We start from the raw sequence: 21,215 nt of genomic DNA on the forward strand, positions 1-21,215 counted from the left end.
GACCTGGGCACAGACAAGAGAGTTCAGGGGAAGGGGCCTTACAACAGACCGCGCGGGGCAGGCAGGAGGAGCAGTTGCAGCACAACAGACCAGGGAGGGCAGAAGGGTGTGGCAGTAAAATGGACTATGGAGGACAGGAGGAAGGGGATAGGGGCATGGCATGTGGACAGGCAGGGTGGAGGTGGCAGGGACAGGTTACAGTCATCTGACAATGCTAGGCCGGCGGGAGGGGAGTGGCAGCTCAACAGAACACTCAGAGTAGATAGGAGTGGCAGGTCCATGGAACATGGTGGGCAAAAAATGATGGAGCAGGGGCATGCACAAAGACATCGGAGGGCAGGGGGAAGGAGAATAGGGGCAGCAAGCTAAGCACAGAGGCTAAGCAGGAGGTCAATGATGGGCCATAGAATTGGGCAATGGAGGGCAGGAGGAGTGGACTGGTACATCATGCTAAATGGAGGGCAGTGGCAGCACATCAGACCATGCATGGCAGGAGGGAGGAGGCTAGTCCATGGATTCAGACAACAGAGGATAGGGAGGAGGTGGATGGGGCAGCAAGCTAACTGTTCAGAGAAGGTGGGTATTAGGAACTTTATTGTTTTTAAAATGTGTGTCTGTGCGAACTACTTAAAATATGAACAAGTATGCAGCATAATCTCACTTTTATTCAGGAAGAAGAGAACGTTTGTGACTGTGACTCTGGGCTCACTTGGCAGAAACACCCCCTGACCCTCCACCCCCCATCATAAAATGTAATGCCCGTGAAAAGGGTAGGTGGACGCCGTGTTATATAGAACATAGTCCTGAGAGCACGATTGAAAATGAAAACTAGATATAGTATATGGTTTAAACTATGCACCAAAAAGTGTGATATAAGATGAACCGGGCGTGAAATATAATATGCAATACATTGTGCGCAATGACAGATTCAATGGAGAGCTCGAGATAGCACAGGCACTAGCGCGTGCTATGCGATATGCGCCTTGGAGTGTAATATGCACAGGGCAGTGTTGTGTAACCTAACTAGTCTCTAAAGTTGTAATATAAAATATGTGCTGGGGAGTGTAACGTTGCATATGCACTTTGACAAAGATATGGATCCCAGATTGTAATACGTATGGCATAGCGCTGTGCGTTATAACATAGGCATCGAGGAAGGCACGTTAGATCGGGCAATATAACCCGTGCGAAGGCAAGTGTGGCATGACATATTCACGGGGTGGTGTTACAGTGCACATGGGCTAGAGAGTGTCATAGCATACGCACTAGCTGGTGGAATACAACACAGAGGTGTGAGGCACTCGGCGGGCACTGGTGGGTGTAACACAGCATTGGGCTCAGCCAGGAGCACGCTGTGACTCTCAAGTGATGTTCGTCTCCTTTCCAGAGAGTAAAATAAAAAGTATTACACATCCGGCGGTGGATGTGTATTTTATTAACCGTGAGGGGAGTTTCTTGCATAGTTTGGTCGAATTTTTGTCGAATCCCCTTTGAATGGCTTGGTGTGCGTGTATATTAAATGTGCCCGTCAATAGCTACCCATGTTTGTATAAATAAACGACAAGGGTGTCTACTTGGAGAGTACCCACCGGCGGGGGTGCCGGGATTAGGCACGGTAGGGCGTCAGACACGTCAGACCTTCACTAGCGGTGTAAATACATTCCATGTGGATTCATTCTATGCATAGTCGCCTTTTAATGAATATCACGCAAATCGTCATGGTGATAGGTAGATACAGTTTGTCCTAGGTGTTTCTATAAATATATATTTTTTTTAAATAATAAAAAACAAAGGTCGCCCCGGGGGATGGAGTCCCCCGGGCCATAAGTGGCCTGAGGAGGGGGGCAACGCAGCCTCCTCCCAAAGAATTAAAAAAAAAAAAAGGCCATGACCCGGGGGTTGGGGTCCCCGGGGCCAGTAAATTAGAAAAAGGGGGGCCACACAGCCCTCCTTCTTAAAAAAATAAAATAAATAAAAGACCGGCATCGCGCCGGCGGCCACGCCCCCTCCTTGCAGCACTCTGCAAACACGCCCCCTGGCCAGTTGTAAGTTGGGGAATTAATTCCCCTTCAATACTGAGGGTCCCTGAGGGCCAACTAGCACAAGAGGTATCTCCAGTGTGCACCAGGGAGCTGCGTTGCAGACAGGTGTTCTGAGGCCACGCCCCTTTTTACACCTCTATGCAACGCAGCTCTGTGGCGCTTACTAGAGGTACCTAGTGGGCTATTTTGCCCCTAGGGATCCTCAGGATTCAAGGGGACTTAATCTCCCAACTTAAAAAACGGCCACAGGTCGTGTTTACACAGTGGTGAAGGGAGGGGGCGAGGCCTGGGGTGATGTGTGCAAACACGCCCTATGGCGCGTTTTAAGTTGGGAAAATAATTCCCCTTCAATCCTGAGGGCCCCTGGGGGCTAACTAGCCCACCAGGTGCTTCCAGTAAGCGCCACTGAGCTGCGTTGCAGAGAGGTGGTCCAGGCCGTGCCACTTTTTACACCTCTCTGCAACGCAGCTCTGTGGCGCTTACTGGAGGTACCTAGTGGTCTAGTTGGACCCTAGGGACCCTCAGGATTCAAGGGGACTTAATCTCCCAACTTAAAACTGCCACTGGGCGTGTTTACACAGTGGGGAAGTGAGGGGACGGGGCCTGAGGTGACGTGTGCAAACACGCCCTGTGGTGCGTTTTAAGAGGTAGTTTTAATCCTGCCCTATTATATACTAGGGGCTTACAGAGGAGGTCATGCTGATCACAGGGGGAGCCCAACGCATAGTGTTCCCTAGTGTATGTAGGTGTTTTCACTGTATTCTGAGTAACTTTTAATATAGCACTGGCTCTAGGACTGGTTAGTCAGACTCAGTTACCACCAGTATCCATCTGAAAAAGTTGAGGGTACAGGATGATTTTGCAACAATGCTTCTTTGTGCTCTTCTGTTTGTTCTTTCTGCACGTTATCCTTCTTCCTGCACTTTTCTTCGTCTTTGAGGACTTCTTTTCCTTCTTTCTGCATTTCTTTTTTTTCTTTCTGTGCGTTTTTTCTTCTTTCTTCACATGTCCTATCTCTGTAGGCATAGTTAGAAATTACCATTTAAAAAACCTTTGAAATTCACTGAAAAACCCATAGGTTTCAGGCACGTTATAGTTAGGAATTAGCATTTAAAAAAACCTTAGAAATTCCCTGAAAAAACCATAGGTTTCAGGAGCGTTATAGTTAGTTGGACTTTTCACTCGTACAAAACCATTGAAATTCCCCCGTTATAGTTAGTTCAGCTAACTATAGCTTGCGCGCCCGCAATGCACTGCTGATGACGTCACATATTACATCACTCATGACATGGTCAGTGACATCACTCATGACATCACTGATGACATCTCAAATGACATCACTGATGACATCATCCTTGTGATAGAGTGGCAGACCTCCTCTCCCCCTAATATAACCTTTGATACACACATTCAAAAATAGAAACTAAAATTTTCAAAACAATGGACATACCAATATCAGTTACAACAACCTATTCAGTAATTCTAAGATCCACATACACATTCACCAACAGTCCTATACAGTCACTCATACATGTACTCACTCATCATATGTACTCATACACCTATACATCCTGTTACACAGCGCCACTCATCCATAGAGTTACTCACACACATAGTCACTCATGCTAATAAAGAATCAAACATCCATTTACTTGCATATACAGTTATACGCACACCACCACACTTACTTCTACAGAAACTTACACATACTTAGTCTTTTAAACAATCACTTATAGAAACACATACTTATTCATACAGGAACTCTTTCAATCTCTCACTCTCACATATACTCACTTATATACACCAATAGTCACATATACTAGTTTAAAACATATGTAGTTACTCATAAAGACACTATTGAGACAGTCATTCACTCACTAACACACCCATGCACACACTCATCCACCCATACAGTCCTGCACACATGCTGTCTTCAACACATACAAACAGTGAGTCACTCATTCATGCACCTATGCACTACGTAATACCCCCCACCGAACCATACAGACACTGAGACACTCATACTGATACTCAAAAAACCAACTAATAACCTATATAGACACTCATGTAGCTACTCACCAACCCATGCAGCCACTTATACACAAAGTGAGAGACTGATACAGATATTTACATATTTAAACATTACTCACTAAGCCATGTATTCACTAAGATACACTTTATCAGTCAGTTATACAATCAATTTTTCAAAAACAAATCATCCATTTAGACACTTGTATACCCATTTATTCTTCCATCGACCTTGAGATATACATATATAAAACATATGTAATTTTCAGAAAAACACACATTCACTGGATGATGTCATCAGTGATGTCATCAGTGATGTCATTTGAGATGTCATCAGTGATGTCATGAGTGATGTCACTGACCATGTCATTAGTGATGTAATATGTGACGTCATCAGCAGTGCATTGCGGGCGCGCGAGTTATAGTTAGCTGAACTAACTATAACGGGGGAATTTCAATGGTTTTGTACAAGTGAAAAGTCAAGCTAACTATAACGCCCCTGAAACCTATGGTTTTTTCAGTGAATTTCTAAGTTTTTTAAATGCTAATTCCTAACTATAACGTGCCTGAAACCTATGTTTTTTTCAGTGAATATATATATATATATACACACACTGCGGAGTGCGGTTTCATATCTGGGAAACTAGTGGTGATTACGTAAACGCGTTGCTCCTAGGTCTCGGAGACGACGCACTGCCTACAACCAATCAAGGACTCGCAAGAGTGAACTAATCATCTTTGTAGGAGCACAGCAGGCGATCTATTCAGGCATGTGAAGTCCCATTCTGGAGTTCACTGGCAAGCGGAGAAAAATTATGTCCCAAATTACGTTGCAGCAATCAAAACCCACTGGAGGGTTCAAAATTTGGCGAAAAGTACTACATGTCCCAGCGTGCACTATTCAATGACTGCTATCACAGAGGCACACCGGAAGCCAGAAAATGCTGAAATAGCGCACAGGGGAATGTGGGAGCCTTGTTTGAACTGATTACTGACACTGCCTCTGATGAGAAGCAAAGACGCTTCGAAACGCGTAAGGCCAGGGATTTTCACATGGGGATGGGAAGCCGGATGCTTTTGCAAAACAAACGTTTTCAACCTACCTGCTGCCGAGTGCAGTCTCATTTCTGAAAAGCATGAGAAAAAAGAGTTGCCCCTCGAAAGGACAAGCACTCGCAGGTAGGTATCGCTAACATGGCAAGAGCAGCTCATGCGCTCAGTCCCCATCAAAAATAACACTGTCTACGCGTTTCAGGCAGCACGCCCTTCTTCATGGACAGCTTCAAGTGAAATGACGGCAAACAGTACATCACCAGTGTATTCCCTTCTTTTATTTCCATGATAAACATCAGGTGAATAATCGAATTGCATTGTGGGACTGGTAGTGCAATAACACCCATGTGGATCACCACCGTCGCATCACACGTAAAGTTCTGTTCTGGAGGCAAAACAGCGTCATGCAGAGTCGTCCTCAATTCCATAGAGCGCCTTCCTGCTCCGTTCTCGCTGGCCAAATAAGCTGTAACGGACCCGCCGGGGTCTTGTGGTGGTGCTTAATCCATCGCTTGGGCCGACCACATTATGTGCAGAAAAAAGAGTTACCCCTCGAAAGGACAAGCACTTGCAGGTAGGTATCACTAACACGGCAAGAGCAGCTCATGCAGACTCAGTCCCCATAAAAAGTAACGCTGTCTACGCTTTTACCTGCGAGTGCTTGTCCTTTCGAGTGAATGCTGTTTGTAAAAACAAAGAACTTTTAAACTTGTTTGCCTGTAATGCGCACTAAGTGGACACCTGAATACTCACCAGGCACTCTGGACAATTTCCATCTACCTTGACTTTATGCCTACAAGTATGGCGATTTAACTCACAACTTTTAAATTAATAAGCAAACCATGTGATTCCAGATTGAGAATTTCCTATGCTGAACCGCGTCTCTCGGGGTAACTGCATTTAAAATAAAGGTTCATTGCTCGGCCCTCCCTAGAGTGGAAGGACTCTTTTTGCAAGCAAACGAGGTGTGTGTTATATATATATCGATATAAATCTGTATATATATAACAGCAAAGTCCCGGCCCGTCAATACCCACGATGGGACTGCCCAGGTAGGGACCACAGCGCACGAGGAAAAATGCAGCAGACTCCAAATGTTGGTTATCCAAGCAGTGATTTATTCTCCATGAAAAAAACCTCCCAAGTGTTCCAGGCATAGTGCCTGCCATGAAGCGTTTTGATCGCCAACTGCGATCTTGATCACATGATATATAGATATCTATACATATATATATATATATTATTTATTAGCCGGTGAGGTCACCATTGGGTAGTTATACTTAAGTTGGTGCTTCCATAGGAAATGGGTTTTTTGTGTTGCTAATAAGTTTGACACCGTTTGACGAATCACCACAAAGCTTTCCAAAAAAGGTGGTGTTTTTTGCCTAGTTTATGCATGGAAAGTTTTGGGGTTCTCCGGCAAGCATGGGCTGAGAAGAAAGGGAGTGTCCCAATGCGCAAAAACCCCATGCATTTTCCATAGACTTCTTTAAGAAGCACTACTGCAAAAATTGCTAAACGGATTTGCACTGAATTTGGCAGGAACCTAGATCATTGTGCGCAAATTGTGCTTTTGTGCTTCGATATTAATCCGTTCAGTAGTTTTTTTAGCAATTAAGGTTTAACAATATTTGTATATTTGGACGGTTGGGTACGCGAGAGTCTCACAAAAGTCTCATGGTAGTGCCAGTTTAAAAACAGTGTTCTGACTGGCCCATGGAGCTTTTTTCCCTTTATGCACATTATGCAAATGAAGTGGTAAAGAGTGGAACGTACATTTCTTAACTCTTCAAAATCTTCAAAAATCTGCAAAGCTCCACTTGTAACATTAACACTTATTAAACGAGCCACACCATCCGGTCCATAAAGTGTACAGACAATGAAGAAGGACTTCAGGTGAAACATTTTGGAAAAACCAGGATGCATAATGTGCTATTTCGGTGTAATTACCATCATTCTGGTTCTGCCCAAAAAGTTCTACCTGAAGTCCTTTTTCATTGTTTATGCACTTTATATTTTAAAAGAAGAGCAACTGACCACTCTGTATTTTCATGTGATCAAGACCCGGAGTGGGGTTGAAACGTATCATGATTATGGACTCTCCACTGCAATAAAACAGTTGTTACCTGGGAACCGGATGGTGTAGCTCATTTTTACACTTCTGGATATAGGAATGTTTTCCTTGGAAATATTTTGCAGTGATGCCCGAACACGAACCCCGACCCCAGAGGTTGGGCGTTTTTTGCATTACAGGTTTGGGGGAGTTATGCATAAAAGAACGTGCGCCGACTGCACATTTGGATCTAATGAACAAAATGATATGACCCCGAGGTAAGGCCACTGCCTAAAAATGGAGGCAGTGCCTGGTTGTTGTTTATTCACAAAACAGTTCTAATGCTGCCAGGGTTTGCATGGGTGCTCACCCTAGCACAATGCCGTGTTGAACGGAAGCAATGTTGGATAATGGTGGGGGCTGTCCTCAAGAGGCGAGAACATTTTGCAAAACAACTTCAACTAAGGAATGCCAGTTAACAACCCTAAAAATTGTACAATATATCAGTATTGCTATGCACGACATGAAATTGATTTCTTTGAAGCAGAAAGAGGGTATGTGTTTGTACGATAAGTAGGAGGCAAGAAAGTTCTGTAAAGGGTCAAATTAGGACTCATGCACTATTGACACTGGTTTTCGAACTAGTTGTGAGATGTGGAATCTATTTGCAGTGGAAATGGCTTATAAGAAGTGTTAATGTTACAAGCAGAGCTCTGCAGATTTTTAAAGATCTGAGTACTGTAGGTTCCACTCTTTACTACCTCATTTGCATAATGCGCTATTTTCTAGTCAGATTTTCTATTAGAGGGCATCTCCTTGAATTCCGATGTGATGGAGCCTGTTGATCAGGATCTGATGGGAGACCATGTTGAAGGCAGCTAAGAGGATGAGAAGAATGAGAGCCGCAGTCTCACTATTGTCCAGGAGGGCTCTGACTCATCAGTGGCTGCTATCAGGGTGGTCTCGGGTTGTGGTTGGCTCGGAAGCTGGATTGGGGGAGTCCAGAATGTTGCTGTGTTCCAGGCCATTGGCAACTGACTGTTGATTGCCTTTTTGAGGACTTTGGCCGGGAATAGGAGCAGGGCTATCGGCCGATAGTTCTTCAGTTGTTCTTGGTCTGCAGACGGTTTCATCAGGAGTGGTTTCACTTCCATGTGTTTTCACACTTCAGAGAAGGAGGCCATGGTGATGGATCTGTTCAGGAGGTTTGTGAGCTCTAAGCTGATTGTCTTGCTCCCAAGGTTGAAGATGTGGTGGGGGCATGGTTCGGTGGGTGCCCCGGAGTGCCCAGAGTTCATGATGGAGGTGGTGTCTTGCGCAGTTAGGCAGTGAGTCGGAGGTCGGGTTTGTATCTGTGGGCGTGAGGCGGTTGAGGCTGTCACTGGCACAGAGCTGAGGTTTGAAGTCCTAGTAGATGACGGTGATCTTCTCGTGAAAGTAGTCTGCAAGTGTGTTGCATACTTCCTGGGAGGGAGTGATGATATTTTCAATGGCCGCTGGGTTGGAAAATTCCCTAACGATGGCGAAGATCTCTTTTCTGTGGTTTGAGCTTGTTTCTATGCTGCATGTAATGACGCTCTTCTTTGGCTCTTTAAGTAGGAGGTGGTAATGGTTGATCGCTGTCCTCAAGGAGGTGTAGTGTTCTGGGTCCTTGCTGGTGCGCCATCATCTTTCTAGCCGACGACAGTTGTGTTTTGAGGTCTGGAATTCTGGATTGAACCAGTTGGCACTCTTTGCGGATCCTCTGATATTGGTCAGCTTGGCGAGGGCGACTGAGTCAGCACAGTAAGTAATCTAGTCCGAGTAGTTAGTGATGGCCTTTTCCAGGTGGGGAGCTTTGTCATGGCGGTTGGAGTGGAGAGCGTTGTTTAAGCTCTCCTCTGAGATCATCTTCCAGTTGCACCATGCTGTGCTGGGTGGTTTGAAGCTGGTTCCCACGGTGTTGTGCCCTGTGATGGTGAAGTGGACACTGGAGTGGATGGTCCAGGTGTGTTCTGCCACATTGTGGCACTTGATTCTTTCGCTGCCAGTGAAGATGGGATCAAGCGTATCCCTGCGATGTGCGTTGCCATGTGATAATGGGGAGGGGAGTGCAAGACCCCTCCTCCCGAGCCGTTTTCAGCCCTCGGAAGCCCATCCCAAGGTCCAAGATATTTATTGAGGGTCGCCACATCCCTTCCTGAGCTTAAAAAGGCCCACTGGACCCTATCCCCCATTGCCATCAGTTTAGTTAAAAGAGAGAGGGCATGCGGCCCCCCTTCCTGAGACTTAAATGAGCACGGGGACCCCATCCCCCAGGGCTAGCTCACTTAATGTGTTGAGGGGACAGAGTAGTTTCCCTGCCCGCACTACCGTGGGCAGGAAAATGCGTGTTTTCTCCCTTCTGGGGGCAGCATTTTTAAATCTCCTGCCAAACGGGAGCAAACACTAGGGGGTTGATTTAGTGATTTAGATCTTGGGTTAGTCCATCACAACGGTGACATCAGCCGAAATGTAAATCCCATAGGATATAATGGGATTTATATTTCAGCAAATTGGATATCCGTCACCGTTGTAATGGAGTAACTTATCCACCAAGATCTAAATCAGGCCCTAAGTCTGTTCCCAGCCGGCGGGAGCTTAAAAATGCTCCAGCTGACTGGAAGCAGACTTGTGTTCTGTTTTTCTGCCCACGCTGATGCCAGCAGGGGAACAGAACATATATTATTCTCACCGGAAGGGAGCAGCATAAATAGCTGCTCCCTCTGGGTGGGAGCAATGCCGACTCTCGCATCATGTGGGGAGTCCGATGGAGGCTTGAGGCTCACCTTGCAGCCCTCAACATGTTGTTCAGCGGGTGCCCTGGGCTGGCGCCTGTGCTCCCACATATAACTGAGGTAGAAGAACAATGGTTCTGGTGTGGTCAAAAAACGTCCAATTATAAAGTGATCCTAGGGAGAGCACTATGACTAGAGAGTTGAAAATTAATTTTCTTTAAGGGAGCAAAAATAATGTACATCGGGACAAAACACAGTTCATGTGAAACATTTATTTCCACTATAGTAGTATTCAGGTGCTTACACAATAAGTGAAAGAGGCGTGACGTGCAAAGTGATAGTGAGGTTTAAAATTACGACATCGCATCGACAACAGTTGTAGAAAACTCTTCAACAAAACTTTTTATACAATAGGAAGAGTTTATGTTGTAAGAGGTCAACGGAGTTTCGATCTCAATTGTTCGAGATCATCATCAGGACATATTTGGTGAGCAATAATCCGTGAGGCGAAATGCTGGCATGAGAAATCAAAAAGCAGCTGTGGGTGGACGAATTCACCCGGTATAGAGCATAAACGAATCGCTCATGAGACTTGTCAAGTGCTGTTTAGTAGGTTTGAATTGCCGGGACAGCTGTGTTTATTTTAGCATGTGACTCGCTCCCGGAGAATATAGTTAAGTTCAGACCCAGTACATTATTTAGAAAATCAGGGACGAAGAGAACAGGGCGTCTCGCTGCTCTGGCTGTCTGCGATGAGTGCGAGAGGGATAACTGATGGGGGAATAGGGAATGGGGTCTTCAGGGCCAACATAGGCTCGGGGAGGGGGCGCACAGTCCCGCTCCCCTTTTAAACCTAGGGGATGAGGTCCCCAGGGCCTATAAATGTTTGAGGAGGGGGTGCACATGGTCCCCCTCTACTTTTATTTATATTTTGGTCCTGGGGATTGAGTCCCCTGGAACTAATACGGCTCAGGGAAAGCAACGGTATGCCTTCCTCAATCAATCAATCAATCAATCAAAGCCATTTATAAAGCGCACTACTCACCCGGAGGGTCTCAAGGCGCTTGGGGGGGGGGGGTGCCGCTACTGCTCGAACAGCCAGGTCTTGAGCTTCTTCCTGAAGGAGAGGTGGTCTTGGGTCAGGCGCAGGTCGGGAGGGAGGGAGTTCCAGGACTTGGCGGCCAGGTAGGAGAAGGACCTTCATCCTCTTGTCGCTCTTCGGATGCGGGGGACGGTGGCGAGGGCGTGGCTGGTTGATCGGAGTTGGCGTTTGGGAGCGTAGAAGTTGAGGCGGTTGTTGAGGTAGCTCGGGCCTTGGTCGTGTAGGGCTTTGTGTGCGTGGGTGAGGAGACGGAAGGTGATTCTCTTGTTGACGGGGAGCCAGTGCAGGTCTCTCAGATGTCCGGAGATGTGGCTGCTACGGGGGATGTCGAGGATGAGTCTGGCTGAGGCGTTCTGTATCCGCTGGAGTCTCTTCTGGAGCTTGGCGGTGGTTCCGGCGTAGAGGGCGTTGCCGTAGTCCAGTCGGCTGGTGACAAGGGCCTGGGTGACCGTCTTCCTGGTCTCGGTGAGGGTCCACCGGAAGATCTTCCGTAGCATGCGCAGGATGTTGAAACAGGACGAGGAGACGGCGTTGACTTGTCTGGTCATGGAGAGGGAGGAGTCCAGGATGAAGCCCAGGTTTCGTGCGTGGTCTGTCGGTTTGGGTGCGGTGCCCAGGGCGGGGGGCCACCAGGAGTCGTCCCAGGCGGAGGGCGAGGAGCCCAGGATGAGGACTTCCGTCTTCAAGCGGCTTGTCATCATCCACTCGGCTACGTCTTTCATCCCTTCGTGGAGGTTGGCTCTGGCGGCGGCGGGGTCATTGGTCAGGGAGAGGATCAGCTGGGTGTCGTCTGCGTAGGAGATGATGTTGAGGTTGTGTTGGCGTGCGATGGCCGCAAGGGGGCTCATGTAGACGTTGAAGAGGGTGGGGCTCAGTGATGATCCTTGGGGGACGCCGCAGATGACTTCGGTGGCCTCTGACTTGTACGGTGGTAGGCGGACTCTCTGTGTCCTTCCGTCGAGGAAGGAGATGATCCATTCCAGTGCCTTCTCCTGGATTCCGACGTTGCTGAGGCGCTGCACTAGGGTGCGGTGGCAGACAGTGTCGAATGCTGCGGAGAGGTCTAGGAGGATGAGGGCCGCTGTTTCTCCGTTGTCCAGCAGGGCTCGGATGTCATCGGTGGCAGCGATGAGGGCGGTCTCGGTGCTGTGGTTGGCTCGGAAGCCAGACTGTGAGGGGTCGAGGGATCCATTCGTCTCGAGGAAGGCGGCCAGCTGCTTGTTGACGGTCTTCTCGATGACTTTGGCTGGAAACGGGAGGAGCGAGATGGGGCGGTAATTCTTGAGTTCGGTGGGGTCCGCTGTTGGTTTCTTTAGTAGAGCACTGAGTTCGGCGTGCTTCCAGCTCTCAGGGAAGGTGGCGTCGTCGAAGGAGGTGTTGATGATGTCCCGCAGGTGGGGTGCGATGACAGCGTCGGCCTTGTTGAATATGTGGTGAGGGCAGGGGTCGGTCGGAGATCCGAAGTGGATAGAGTTCATCGTGCGGATGGTGTCTTCTGTGTTGATCGGGGTCCAGGCGCTGAGGGTGGTGGTGGGGGGCGTTGGTGCGGTCGTGGGGGGCGTTGTTTGTGGGATGAAGCTGTTGTGTATGTCAGCGATCTTGTTGTGGAAGTAGGAGGCGAGGGAGTTGCAGAGGTCTTGCGACGGGGTGATGTCGTTGTTTCTGGCGTTGGGGTTGGAGAGCTCTTTCACGATGTTGAAGAGTTCCTTGCAGTTGTGTGCGTTGTCCAGCCGGTCCTTGAATGCAGTTTTCTTGGTGGCGTGGATTAGTTGATGGTGCTTCCGGGTGGCGAGCTTGAGGGTGGTCATGTTGTCCGGGGTTGGGTCCCTTCTCCAGGCTTTCTCGAGGGCTCGGCAGTTCTTCTTGGAGCTCTTGAGTTCATCGGTGAACCATGGGGCCTTCTTGCTGCCGGGTCTGCTGGGCGAGGTCCTCAGTGGGGCGAGTTCGTCCGCACAGGTGCTGATCCACTTCGTGAGGTTGTCGGCGGCCTGGCTAGGGTTCGCTGAGCTGGCTGGAGGGTGCTGGCTCAGGGAAGCGGCGAGCTGGTCGGCTGTGATCTTGTTCCAGCTTCTTCGAGCATCCTGTTGCTGGTGGTGGTGGATCGTGGTTCTTCTGAAGGTGAAGTGAACGCAGCTGTGGTCCGTCCAGTGGAGTCCAGTGGCGTGGCTGAAGGCGATGTCTTTGCTGGATGAGAAGACGGCGTCGAGTGTGTGTCCAGCGTAGTGGGTGGGGGTGGTGACCAGCTGCTTGAGTCCCAGGTTTGCGAGGTTGTCAAGCAGGGTGGTGGTGTTGCGGTCGTTGTTGTTCTCCAGGTGGAAGTTGATGTCCCCCAGGAGGATGTAGTCAGTGGAGGGGAGGGCGTGTGGGCTGATGAAGTCGGCGATGTCCTCGCTGAATGGTGTGCGTGGTCCCGGGGGTCGGTAGATCAGGGTGCCTCTGAGGGTGGTCTTGGGGTCGGTGTGGATCTGGAAGTGTAGGTGTTCGGCGGTAGTCAGGGTGTCGTCGGTGTTGGTCGTGATGCGGATGGTGTTCTTGTGGACGATGGCGATGCCTCCTCCAGTCTGGTTGTCGCGATCTCTCCGGGTGATCTTGTATCCCTCTGGGATGGCGATGGCGATGTCGGGTGCTGAGGAGTCGTTCATCCAGGTTTCCGTGAGGAAGGCAACGTCTGGAGATGTGGTGTCGAGGAGGTTCCAGAGTTCGATGGCGTGTCTGTGGACGGAGCGGGTGTTGAGCAGGATGCACTTGAGGTGGTTGCTGCTGGTGTTCGGCTTGGCGGGTGCTGGTGTGGGGCAGGTCCGGATGCAGGTGAGCTTGCAGATGAGGCAGCTGAAGGGTCCGTGGGTGCGTCTCGGGGTGGCTTGGTGGCATCCCGGGGTTCGGCCGTTGTTGAGTGCGTTGAGGGTGGCGGCGTCGTACGTCAGGCGGGTGGGCTGGGGTCCTCGGGGGCTAGGGGTTCGGGCGCTGGGCGCGGGCCAGGCACGGACGGGCGCAGACGGGCTTACCTTTGACGCACCTTCGGCGCACAATCGGCGCGCCCGCTGCGCGTCAACGCTGCGCGTATGCACGGTCGCCATATATGGCGAAGTGGGAGGGAGGGCGGAGCAGCTGGGAGGTGGGAGCGGGGAGGGCACAGAAGGTAAGGGGGCGTGGCCGCACGCAGGCGGCGGGAAGCGGGGAGCGGGAAGCGGGTGGGGGGACACAGAGAGCAGCGCTAATACAATGCAGGCACAAAAAAGGAAAAATCAAGGGCACAGAACCGAAGGGCAAAACGATACAGGCAGCACAGAATGAAGAGAACACACGCCAAATGTGACGGCGGGGGGCGGGGTCGACGGGGCGGGCTCAGCGAGGCTGAGGACAGTAGCGAGGGGACGCACACGCTACAGCTGGTGGCCGTGCGGCGCGGGGGTGTCCCGAGGTCAGGTCACACTCACCTGCGCTGCACGGTCGCCATTTATGGCCAAGTGGGAGGGAGGGCGGAGCAGCTGGGAGGTGGGAGCGGGGAGGGCACAGAAGGTAAGGGGGCGTGGCCGCACGCAGGCGGCGGGAAGCGGGGAGCGGGAAGCGGGTGTGGGGGCACAGAGAGCGGCGCTAATACAATGCAGGCACAAAAAAGGAAAAATCAAGGGCACAGAACCGAAGGGCAAAACGATACAGCCAGCACAGAATGAAGAGAACACACGCCAAATGTGACGGCGGGGGGTGGGGTCGACGGGGCGGGCTCAGCGAGGCTGAGGACAGTAGCGAGGGGACGCACACGCTACAGCTGGTGGCCGTGCGGCGCGGGGGTGTCCTGAGGTCAGGTCACACTCACCTGCGCTGCACGGTCGCCATTTATGGCCAAGTGGGAGGGAGGGCGGAGCAGCTGGGAGGTGGGAGCGGGGAGGGCACAGAAGGTAAGGGGGCATGGCCGCACCCAGGCGGCGGGAAGCGGGGAGCGGGAAGCGGGTGGGGGGCACAGAGAGCGGCGCTAATACAATGCAGGCACAAAAAAGGAAAAATCAAGGGCACAGAACCGAAGGGCAAAACGATTTCAATTAAATTTGCCACTTGGGAATGTGGTCCACAGGGCCTAAGAATGCTCAGGAAGGGGTGCTGCATGCCTCCTCACCTTTTTAATTGGTTTTGGTGAACCTTGGGCCTGATAAGGCACGATAAGGGGAGCTGTGCAACCCCCTCCTCTTTTTGATTGGTGTAGCCCCAGGGAATGGGAATCGCAGGGCCTAATAAGGCTCATGGAGGGGTCCCGCATTGCCCATCTGACCTTTTTTATTATATTTTTAAAATTATATTTGGGCTTTTATGGCTTGGGGAGGGGGGCCCTTGTTATTGTACCTGGCCTCTGGGGATGGTGCCGCTGGGGCCAATTAAGGGTTTGGGAGCAGGCTCCCCTCCCCTTAATATATATGTTTTGGGCTCAGGGGATTTGGTCCCTGTGGCCCAAAAACCAACCTTACACTGCGCATACCAAAGGCTGTGTGCTGTGAGAGGTTGGCAGCCTTCTACGGGTTTGGCCACAAGGCCTAATGGAAGGAAAAGCCAATAACCAACCCCCTGCTTCGAGCTGACAAAGGTTGATGGCTGCCACTGGGTGGTTGACTACGAGGAGTAGGATGTAGAGCCTGGTTGTAAATTAAAGGCTGCTGGTGGCTGCTCATTGTTCCACCCACGTCTCATGCCTGCTACTGCAGCCTGCAATGCAGTTTTAAACTACTATTTCAATCTGGCAAAGTAAACCTTTTGCCAGCCTGTACCTTCCTTATTATTACTTATAAGTCACCCCTAAGGTAGGCCCCAAAGGCATAAAGGGCAATGTGCTGTGTATTTAAAAAGTAGGGCACATGTTTTTAAGTGCTAACTTCAGATTGGGAGCAAGCAGTGATATGATGTTCACACTCAAATTAATTGTAATTTAAAATCCACTTTAATAGTAAAGTCAGATTTTAAGTTGCAATATTAATTATGCCACTTTTAGAAAGTTGGCATTTTTCGGTCCAAACCAATTGTTGATTTCTGCCAGTGTCCTGGGTCACGTGACTGTGAATGTCTCTACTATTGTAGGTTGTGTATTGCTTCTAGACCGTGAGACAAAGAAACCTAAGTGTGAGGAGAGAGGGTATACTAGACAAGATGGCAGGAAAGGAGCTGTTTCCTGTCCTAACTGCATTTCAAAGGCCCCTGCCTGCACCACACACAAAGGAAACTGACACTAGGCCTGCCCTTGCATTTGCCCCTCTAGACAGTATGGAACCAGGGGAAGGGGAAGATATGACCAGAACCTGTTTTGGAGGTAAGCCAAGGCATTCCCCCACACAAAGACCTGTGTAAGATTTAGAAAAAGGACTCTTCTGCTGCTGGAAGGACTGCCCTGCTGCAGAAAGGATTGACTTGCTGTCTACAGAAGGATTGGCTTACTGTCTAAAGAAGGAAGATTGTACGTACTTCTCTTGGCCCCAAGTTGCCCAGAGTGACTTCCAGGGTCAGTTTGCTAACCTTCTGTGTGAGCTACAGAGACATAACAAGTTTTCAGAGGCAATCACTGCAACTGCCCAGGTCACTAGCACCAGCTGGACCTGCCTGGCCTTGCCTTAGCCCTGCTGCTGGCCTCTGCTGGAGTGAGATCTGATCTCCAAGAGTTGCCTCCCAGGTCCCGGACCATTGGCTGGTATCAGTGTGAACTCTTCCTCAAGAAAAGAAAAAAATCCTGAAGTTTAGGCTCCTTGTGACAGTAAAGTGACCTCTTCACACCAAGAATGGATTAGGGATGGGCTGAACTCATGCAGTTTCACTCTGCAGAATTCCTCAGAGTTACCTAAAAACTCTGCAGAGTTCCATGAGCGGTAGAATTCGGTATGTTGTGCTGCTCTAGCTGATTTTTAGCATCGGGAGCTTGTCCTGTGCTGTAAAATCATTGCAAATGGCATCACATGGCACACCAGAGGGTGCTGTTTCTTTCTGCCGCTCAAATAGATTTTCTACTTGTGCGGCAGCTTCCTCAACATGAGCAGCAACTTTCGCAACACGAGTGCAGCGACCTGCTGAGACCATCCACATTGAGAAATCTCACCGGGAGGCGGTTTAGCACTCAATTTTCTCGCTTGCGCTTGCCAACTTATTTCGCTTGCTGCACGCAAGAAAAAAACTCTGCCATGCGGCAGTTGACTGTGTTTTTCTGGAACTTAGTGCTCCAAGCAGACTGGTATCATTATATTTATTAAAAAATACTCTATTTTTCTATTTATTTGTTTTGGGATTTTTTTATGCTGTGTTGTCACTTTATTACTCTTTAAGTGCTGCTTAAATACTTTATGCTTTGCCTCTAAAGTAAGTCTGCCTGCTTTTTTGTCAGGCTACCAGAGGATTAAGCACAGGTTAATTTAGTGACTTTGTGGTTCACCCTGAAAAGGACTGTGTTTATTATTTCCATCCCACTCAACTAATAACCCAGTTTCCAAAGAAATTACAATTTCAGATGAAACTTACCCTACCGGGTAACTGGTTGGAGGCCTGCAGTCATTTTTTGCACCATCACTCTAGTGGTGGCACAATGTGTGCTGCAGTCCATTAGTGACATTTAATTTATAGGCCCTGTGTAAACTTTGTACCATATACTAGGGACGTGTTTGTAAGTTAACCATGCCAATTAGGAGTACAGCTAATTTCACTTTGTTTCACGGGTCAGATTACATGCACTGGGCACTGGACAGTACAGAACAAGCTGGGAGCAGAGCACTTTGAGGAGATGATAATTGTGGAGATAATGATGGGGGAGGGAATTTATTCTTCTTCTATGGAGATTTCCCTCACATTATTGGTGCTGCTGTCGATCCGTTCAGCCAGGTCTGAGCGCTGGGTAGCTGCAAGGTTGATCTGTTTCTGTGGACAAGTCTCCATTGGTGATCCAGTTGTTTGCAGTGGACCTGTGTGAGCTGCAAGTCTGTGTAGTAGCTTGCTTGAGGTCTGGTAAAAGAGACGGTAGTGGTTGTGAGAGGGCCCAGGGTTTCGACGTAGAAAGTGATTCAGTTGTCAATGGATATGGGGAGATCTGCTTAGTGCTTCAAGTTGTGGGTTGGGGGGTACTGTGGTCCACGTTTCCTCAGAGATTGTGTTCTAGTTGTGTTAGATAGTTTTGGTGGTAGCAGTTGGCAGGTTAGGTGTAGTTCGAATTGGACAAGGGAGTGGTCTGTCCAGAAGATGGGGGTGGGCTTTTCACCGTGATGTTAGTAGCATTTTTAGCGGTCCATCATCAGTGGACCCAAGTATTTTAATAAGTCAAACAAGCACGCAAAGATCTTCCAGAAAGCTGAACGGTGACTTTGCCTCAATAGTGGAGTCATTAACACAAATAGTGATTCCTTTGGAGCACCAGAAATGGCTACTGTGCCTGGTGCATTTCAATTACCAAGAAACACTTTCTAAATTCTTCTAGTTAAGAACATTTGAACCAATCCTTTGAATTGGTCCCATATATTCACCACTTATAGAAGCTTGTTTTACAGGGTTACATGGTCTACAGATTTGAGTATGTCTAACAATTCCAACATTGCCAACACCAAGGAAGGATTTCCCACTGTCACACACTTTCTGTTTGCTGCTACTTCACATCTGGCAAGGATAATTCCCTCCCTCTGCCAATATGGGACCAAATTGTCTACTGGCAGTTTGTGGGCTTCAAACTGTTTCTCAGATGGGTAGTATAGCCCTCAGTATTATTTTCAAACATTATGGTGAGCTTCAATAGGACAACAATTACTGTGGAGCACTTGATCCATGAGAGTCTTTCTAAGCGGGCCATTATCAATGCCCTGCCATGGTGCCTAACAGGAAGAGGTCTAGAGCACAAGCATGGATTATTTTCATAGGACAGTGGTCTACAAAATAATAGGTGATGTTCATTGAAGCAATTATTTTTGAAGATGTCTCTTGTATGACTGCCATTAAATTTGCTTTGCAGGATGTTTAGCACACCTCATTATTCTGTAAAAGCCATGAAAATAGCTGTGTGGATTTTTTGTAATTGTCCTATTTGATCTTAATTCAATTGTGTTTTTTTCTGCATGTTAATGCGCTTAGTGTAATAAGCCTTCTTCTGTTCAAGTACTGCCTGCCAATAGTTCTGAATGAGGTTGACCTCTTCCTTATCATAATTTCTCCTATCCTGCCATTTGTTGTTGGCTCCTATTAGATGTCTCCTTGATGCTTTTGTGTCATCCATGTACCACTTTTAAATGTCTGACATTTGTGGTGTCACTGAGTGCCTTACTCTTAGTAAGATTAGTAAATTCTTGCACAGTTAGTACAGCACTGAATATGCGAGAAGATTGCTGCAGGCTCTTAGCATTGTAAATCTGTAGTTCGCTGAATATATTTCTGAAACATATTTGTAAAAGTGATCATTCACTTACAAATAACCAAACAGAAGCACCTGACCTTTTATGGTAATATCACAATATTGTATCATCCCAGTGTCTGTTTGATATCTGAATTCAATGCGATGGCAAGCCTGAAGTTGCAATTGCTGTACCAGGACAATATTTTGTATGCAGAGCAGGCCTTGATTCCTTCTCTGAAGTCTGAACCTGGCTGAAGTTTGATCAACAGACTTCAGAGAAGGAATCAAGGCCTGAGAAACAAAACATTTGGGATGCCACTTACACAACTTCCATGGTTTGGATGAAATTTCACCAATTCTTAGCTCTGCTGAGTTAGAAAGTGAGTCTACTAGATCACAGTGTTTGCACACTTGTGAAATCTTGATTATACGATCAATGGGAGAACATGTGGGCTTAAAAAAAATGATTTTCCAAATGATGTTTAAACTCACTTTCATTTTGGTGGAATGTTTTAATATGGATATGTATTTTTTCCAGGTGTGTTTTGCTTACAAAGGATACATTAAAAATGCAGTAAATGTTTCCATATCATATACCAATATCATGTTGAACATGATGAAAAAGAATCTTACTTGCCTTTGGAACCATGATGATTCTAACCCTGAAAGGTAAGGAATGCCTTCTTAGACCTTAACTCTTAATATACTGTTAAGTAAACTTACTTAAGAGTAAGTTATATTACTAAGCACATAATTACCCACGCCTGTAATAGAGCATGCATTGCCCTGGTCTGCGCTCCCAGTGCAACTTTTTCCTGGTGTGCCAGACGTAGCCCGGGTCAGTGCACCTTATTAACATGGATGCACTGCCACCTGCACAGCTGCAAACACGTGCCTCCCTGAGGGGGCAGCGCATCTGTGAATGGTCGACTGACTTTTTGAAGCAGTCTGTCTGCCTTTCACTGTGCAGATGGCAACACAGCCTGCATTTAAAAGGTAGACAATCTAGTCTGCATTTGAAGGTGGGACAGAAATCATTTTGCAAGTGGATGCAGTGAGTGACTGCACTTGAATGTAGCAGGTTATCTCAAAAGTTCATGGGACCATAGCTTCCTGCTTTCGGCAGCCATAGTTGGGGCTGTGTGCCAACTCATTGCCCCACGGACTGCTCATTTGCCTCTGTTACCACTTATGTAATATTGCAGAGATGCAGAGTCAAACTGTTTCTCATTTCAGGGGGCCAAACTCTCATGCAAATGAGGGAATGCCCCTTTAAGATCACAACTGTACTACATGTAAGCTAGCTCAATTGTTGTGTAGTTCCCACTAATCCATAGGATGTGCGCGTTTCTTGGACAACATAGACTTTGGGTGAGGTGCCTCGATTGATTCCGAGCACCCCGCAGGATATGTTGGCCGCGCGACCAGCTAGTTCATTGTGCCACCATAAGCCCCCCTAACCTAACCAGGGTGTTAATATTTTCTGGCAACCACTAAACATGACAACCCTGACCCCTCAGATATTGTGGTAACAGATCAGAACCTTTTGCTCAGTCACTCGTGCTTACTCGTATTCAATATGTTTATTGAACCAACGTTATTCTTATAAAGAATACATGTGCAACTATAATCAATAGACAGAAACTAATGAAAGTGATCACAAGCAACAAAAGAGTAGATAAAGTTCTACCATCGTGCTAAAACCATGTATATATGCAGGCGTGCGATACAGGGCAGTAATCAGGGGCACTCCTCCTATGCGAACCTTACTCTGTGTGTACTTAGAGTGTGGGTAGGTGTCAAGCTAAGAACACACTCAAGGGATGATCCAACCCCATTACCTGGT

At 48.1% G+C, this 21,215-nt stretch overlaps 1 protein-coding gene across 1 annotated transcript in view; it reads left to right on the forward strand.

The window, feature by feature from the left end:
* Positions 1–21,215, forward strand: part of PKHD1 (PKHD1 ciliary IPT domain containing fibrocystin/polyductin) — a 1,788,124-nt gene that overhangs the window by 487,829 nt on the left and 1,279,080 nt on the right. The window contains exon 19 of the mRNA XM_085609531.1: positions 19,908–20,038. Coding sequence (XP_085465657.1) covers positions 19,908–20,038 — 131 coding nt within the window. The remainder of the gene's footprint in view (positions 1–19,907; positions 20,039–21,215) is intronic.

Source organism: Triturus cristatus, chromosome 6 (genome assembly GCF_964204655.1).
Source record: "Triturus cristatus chromosome 6, aTriCri1.1, whole genome shotgun sequence".
NCBI classification, from domain to species: domain Eukaryota; kingdom Metazoa; phylum Chordata; class Amphibia; order Caudata; family Salamandridae; genus Triturus; species Triturus cristatus.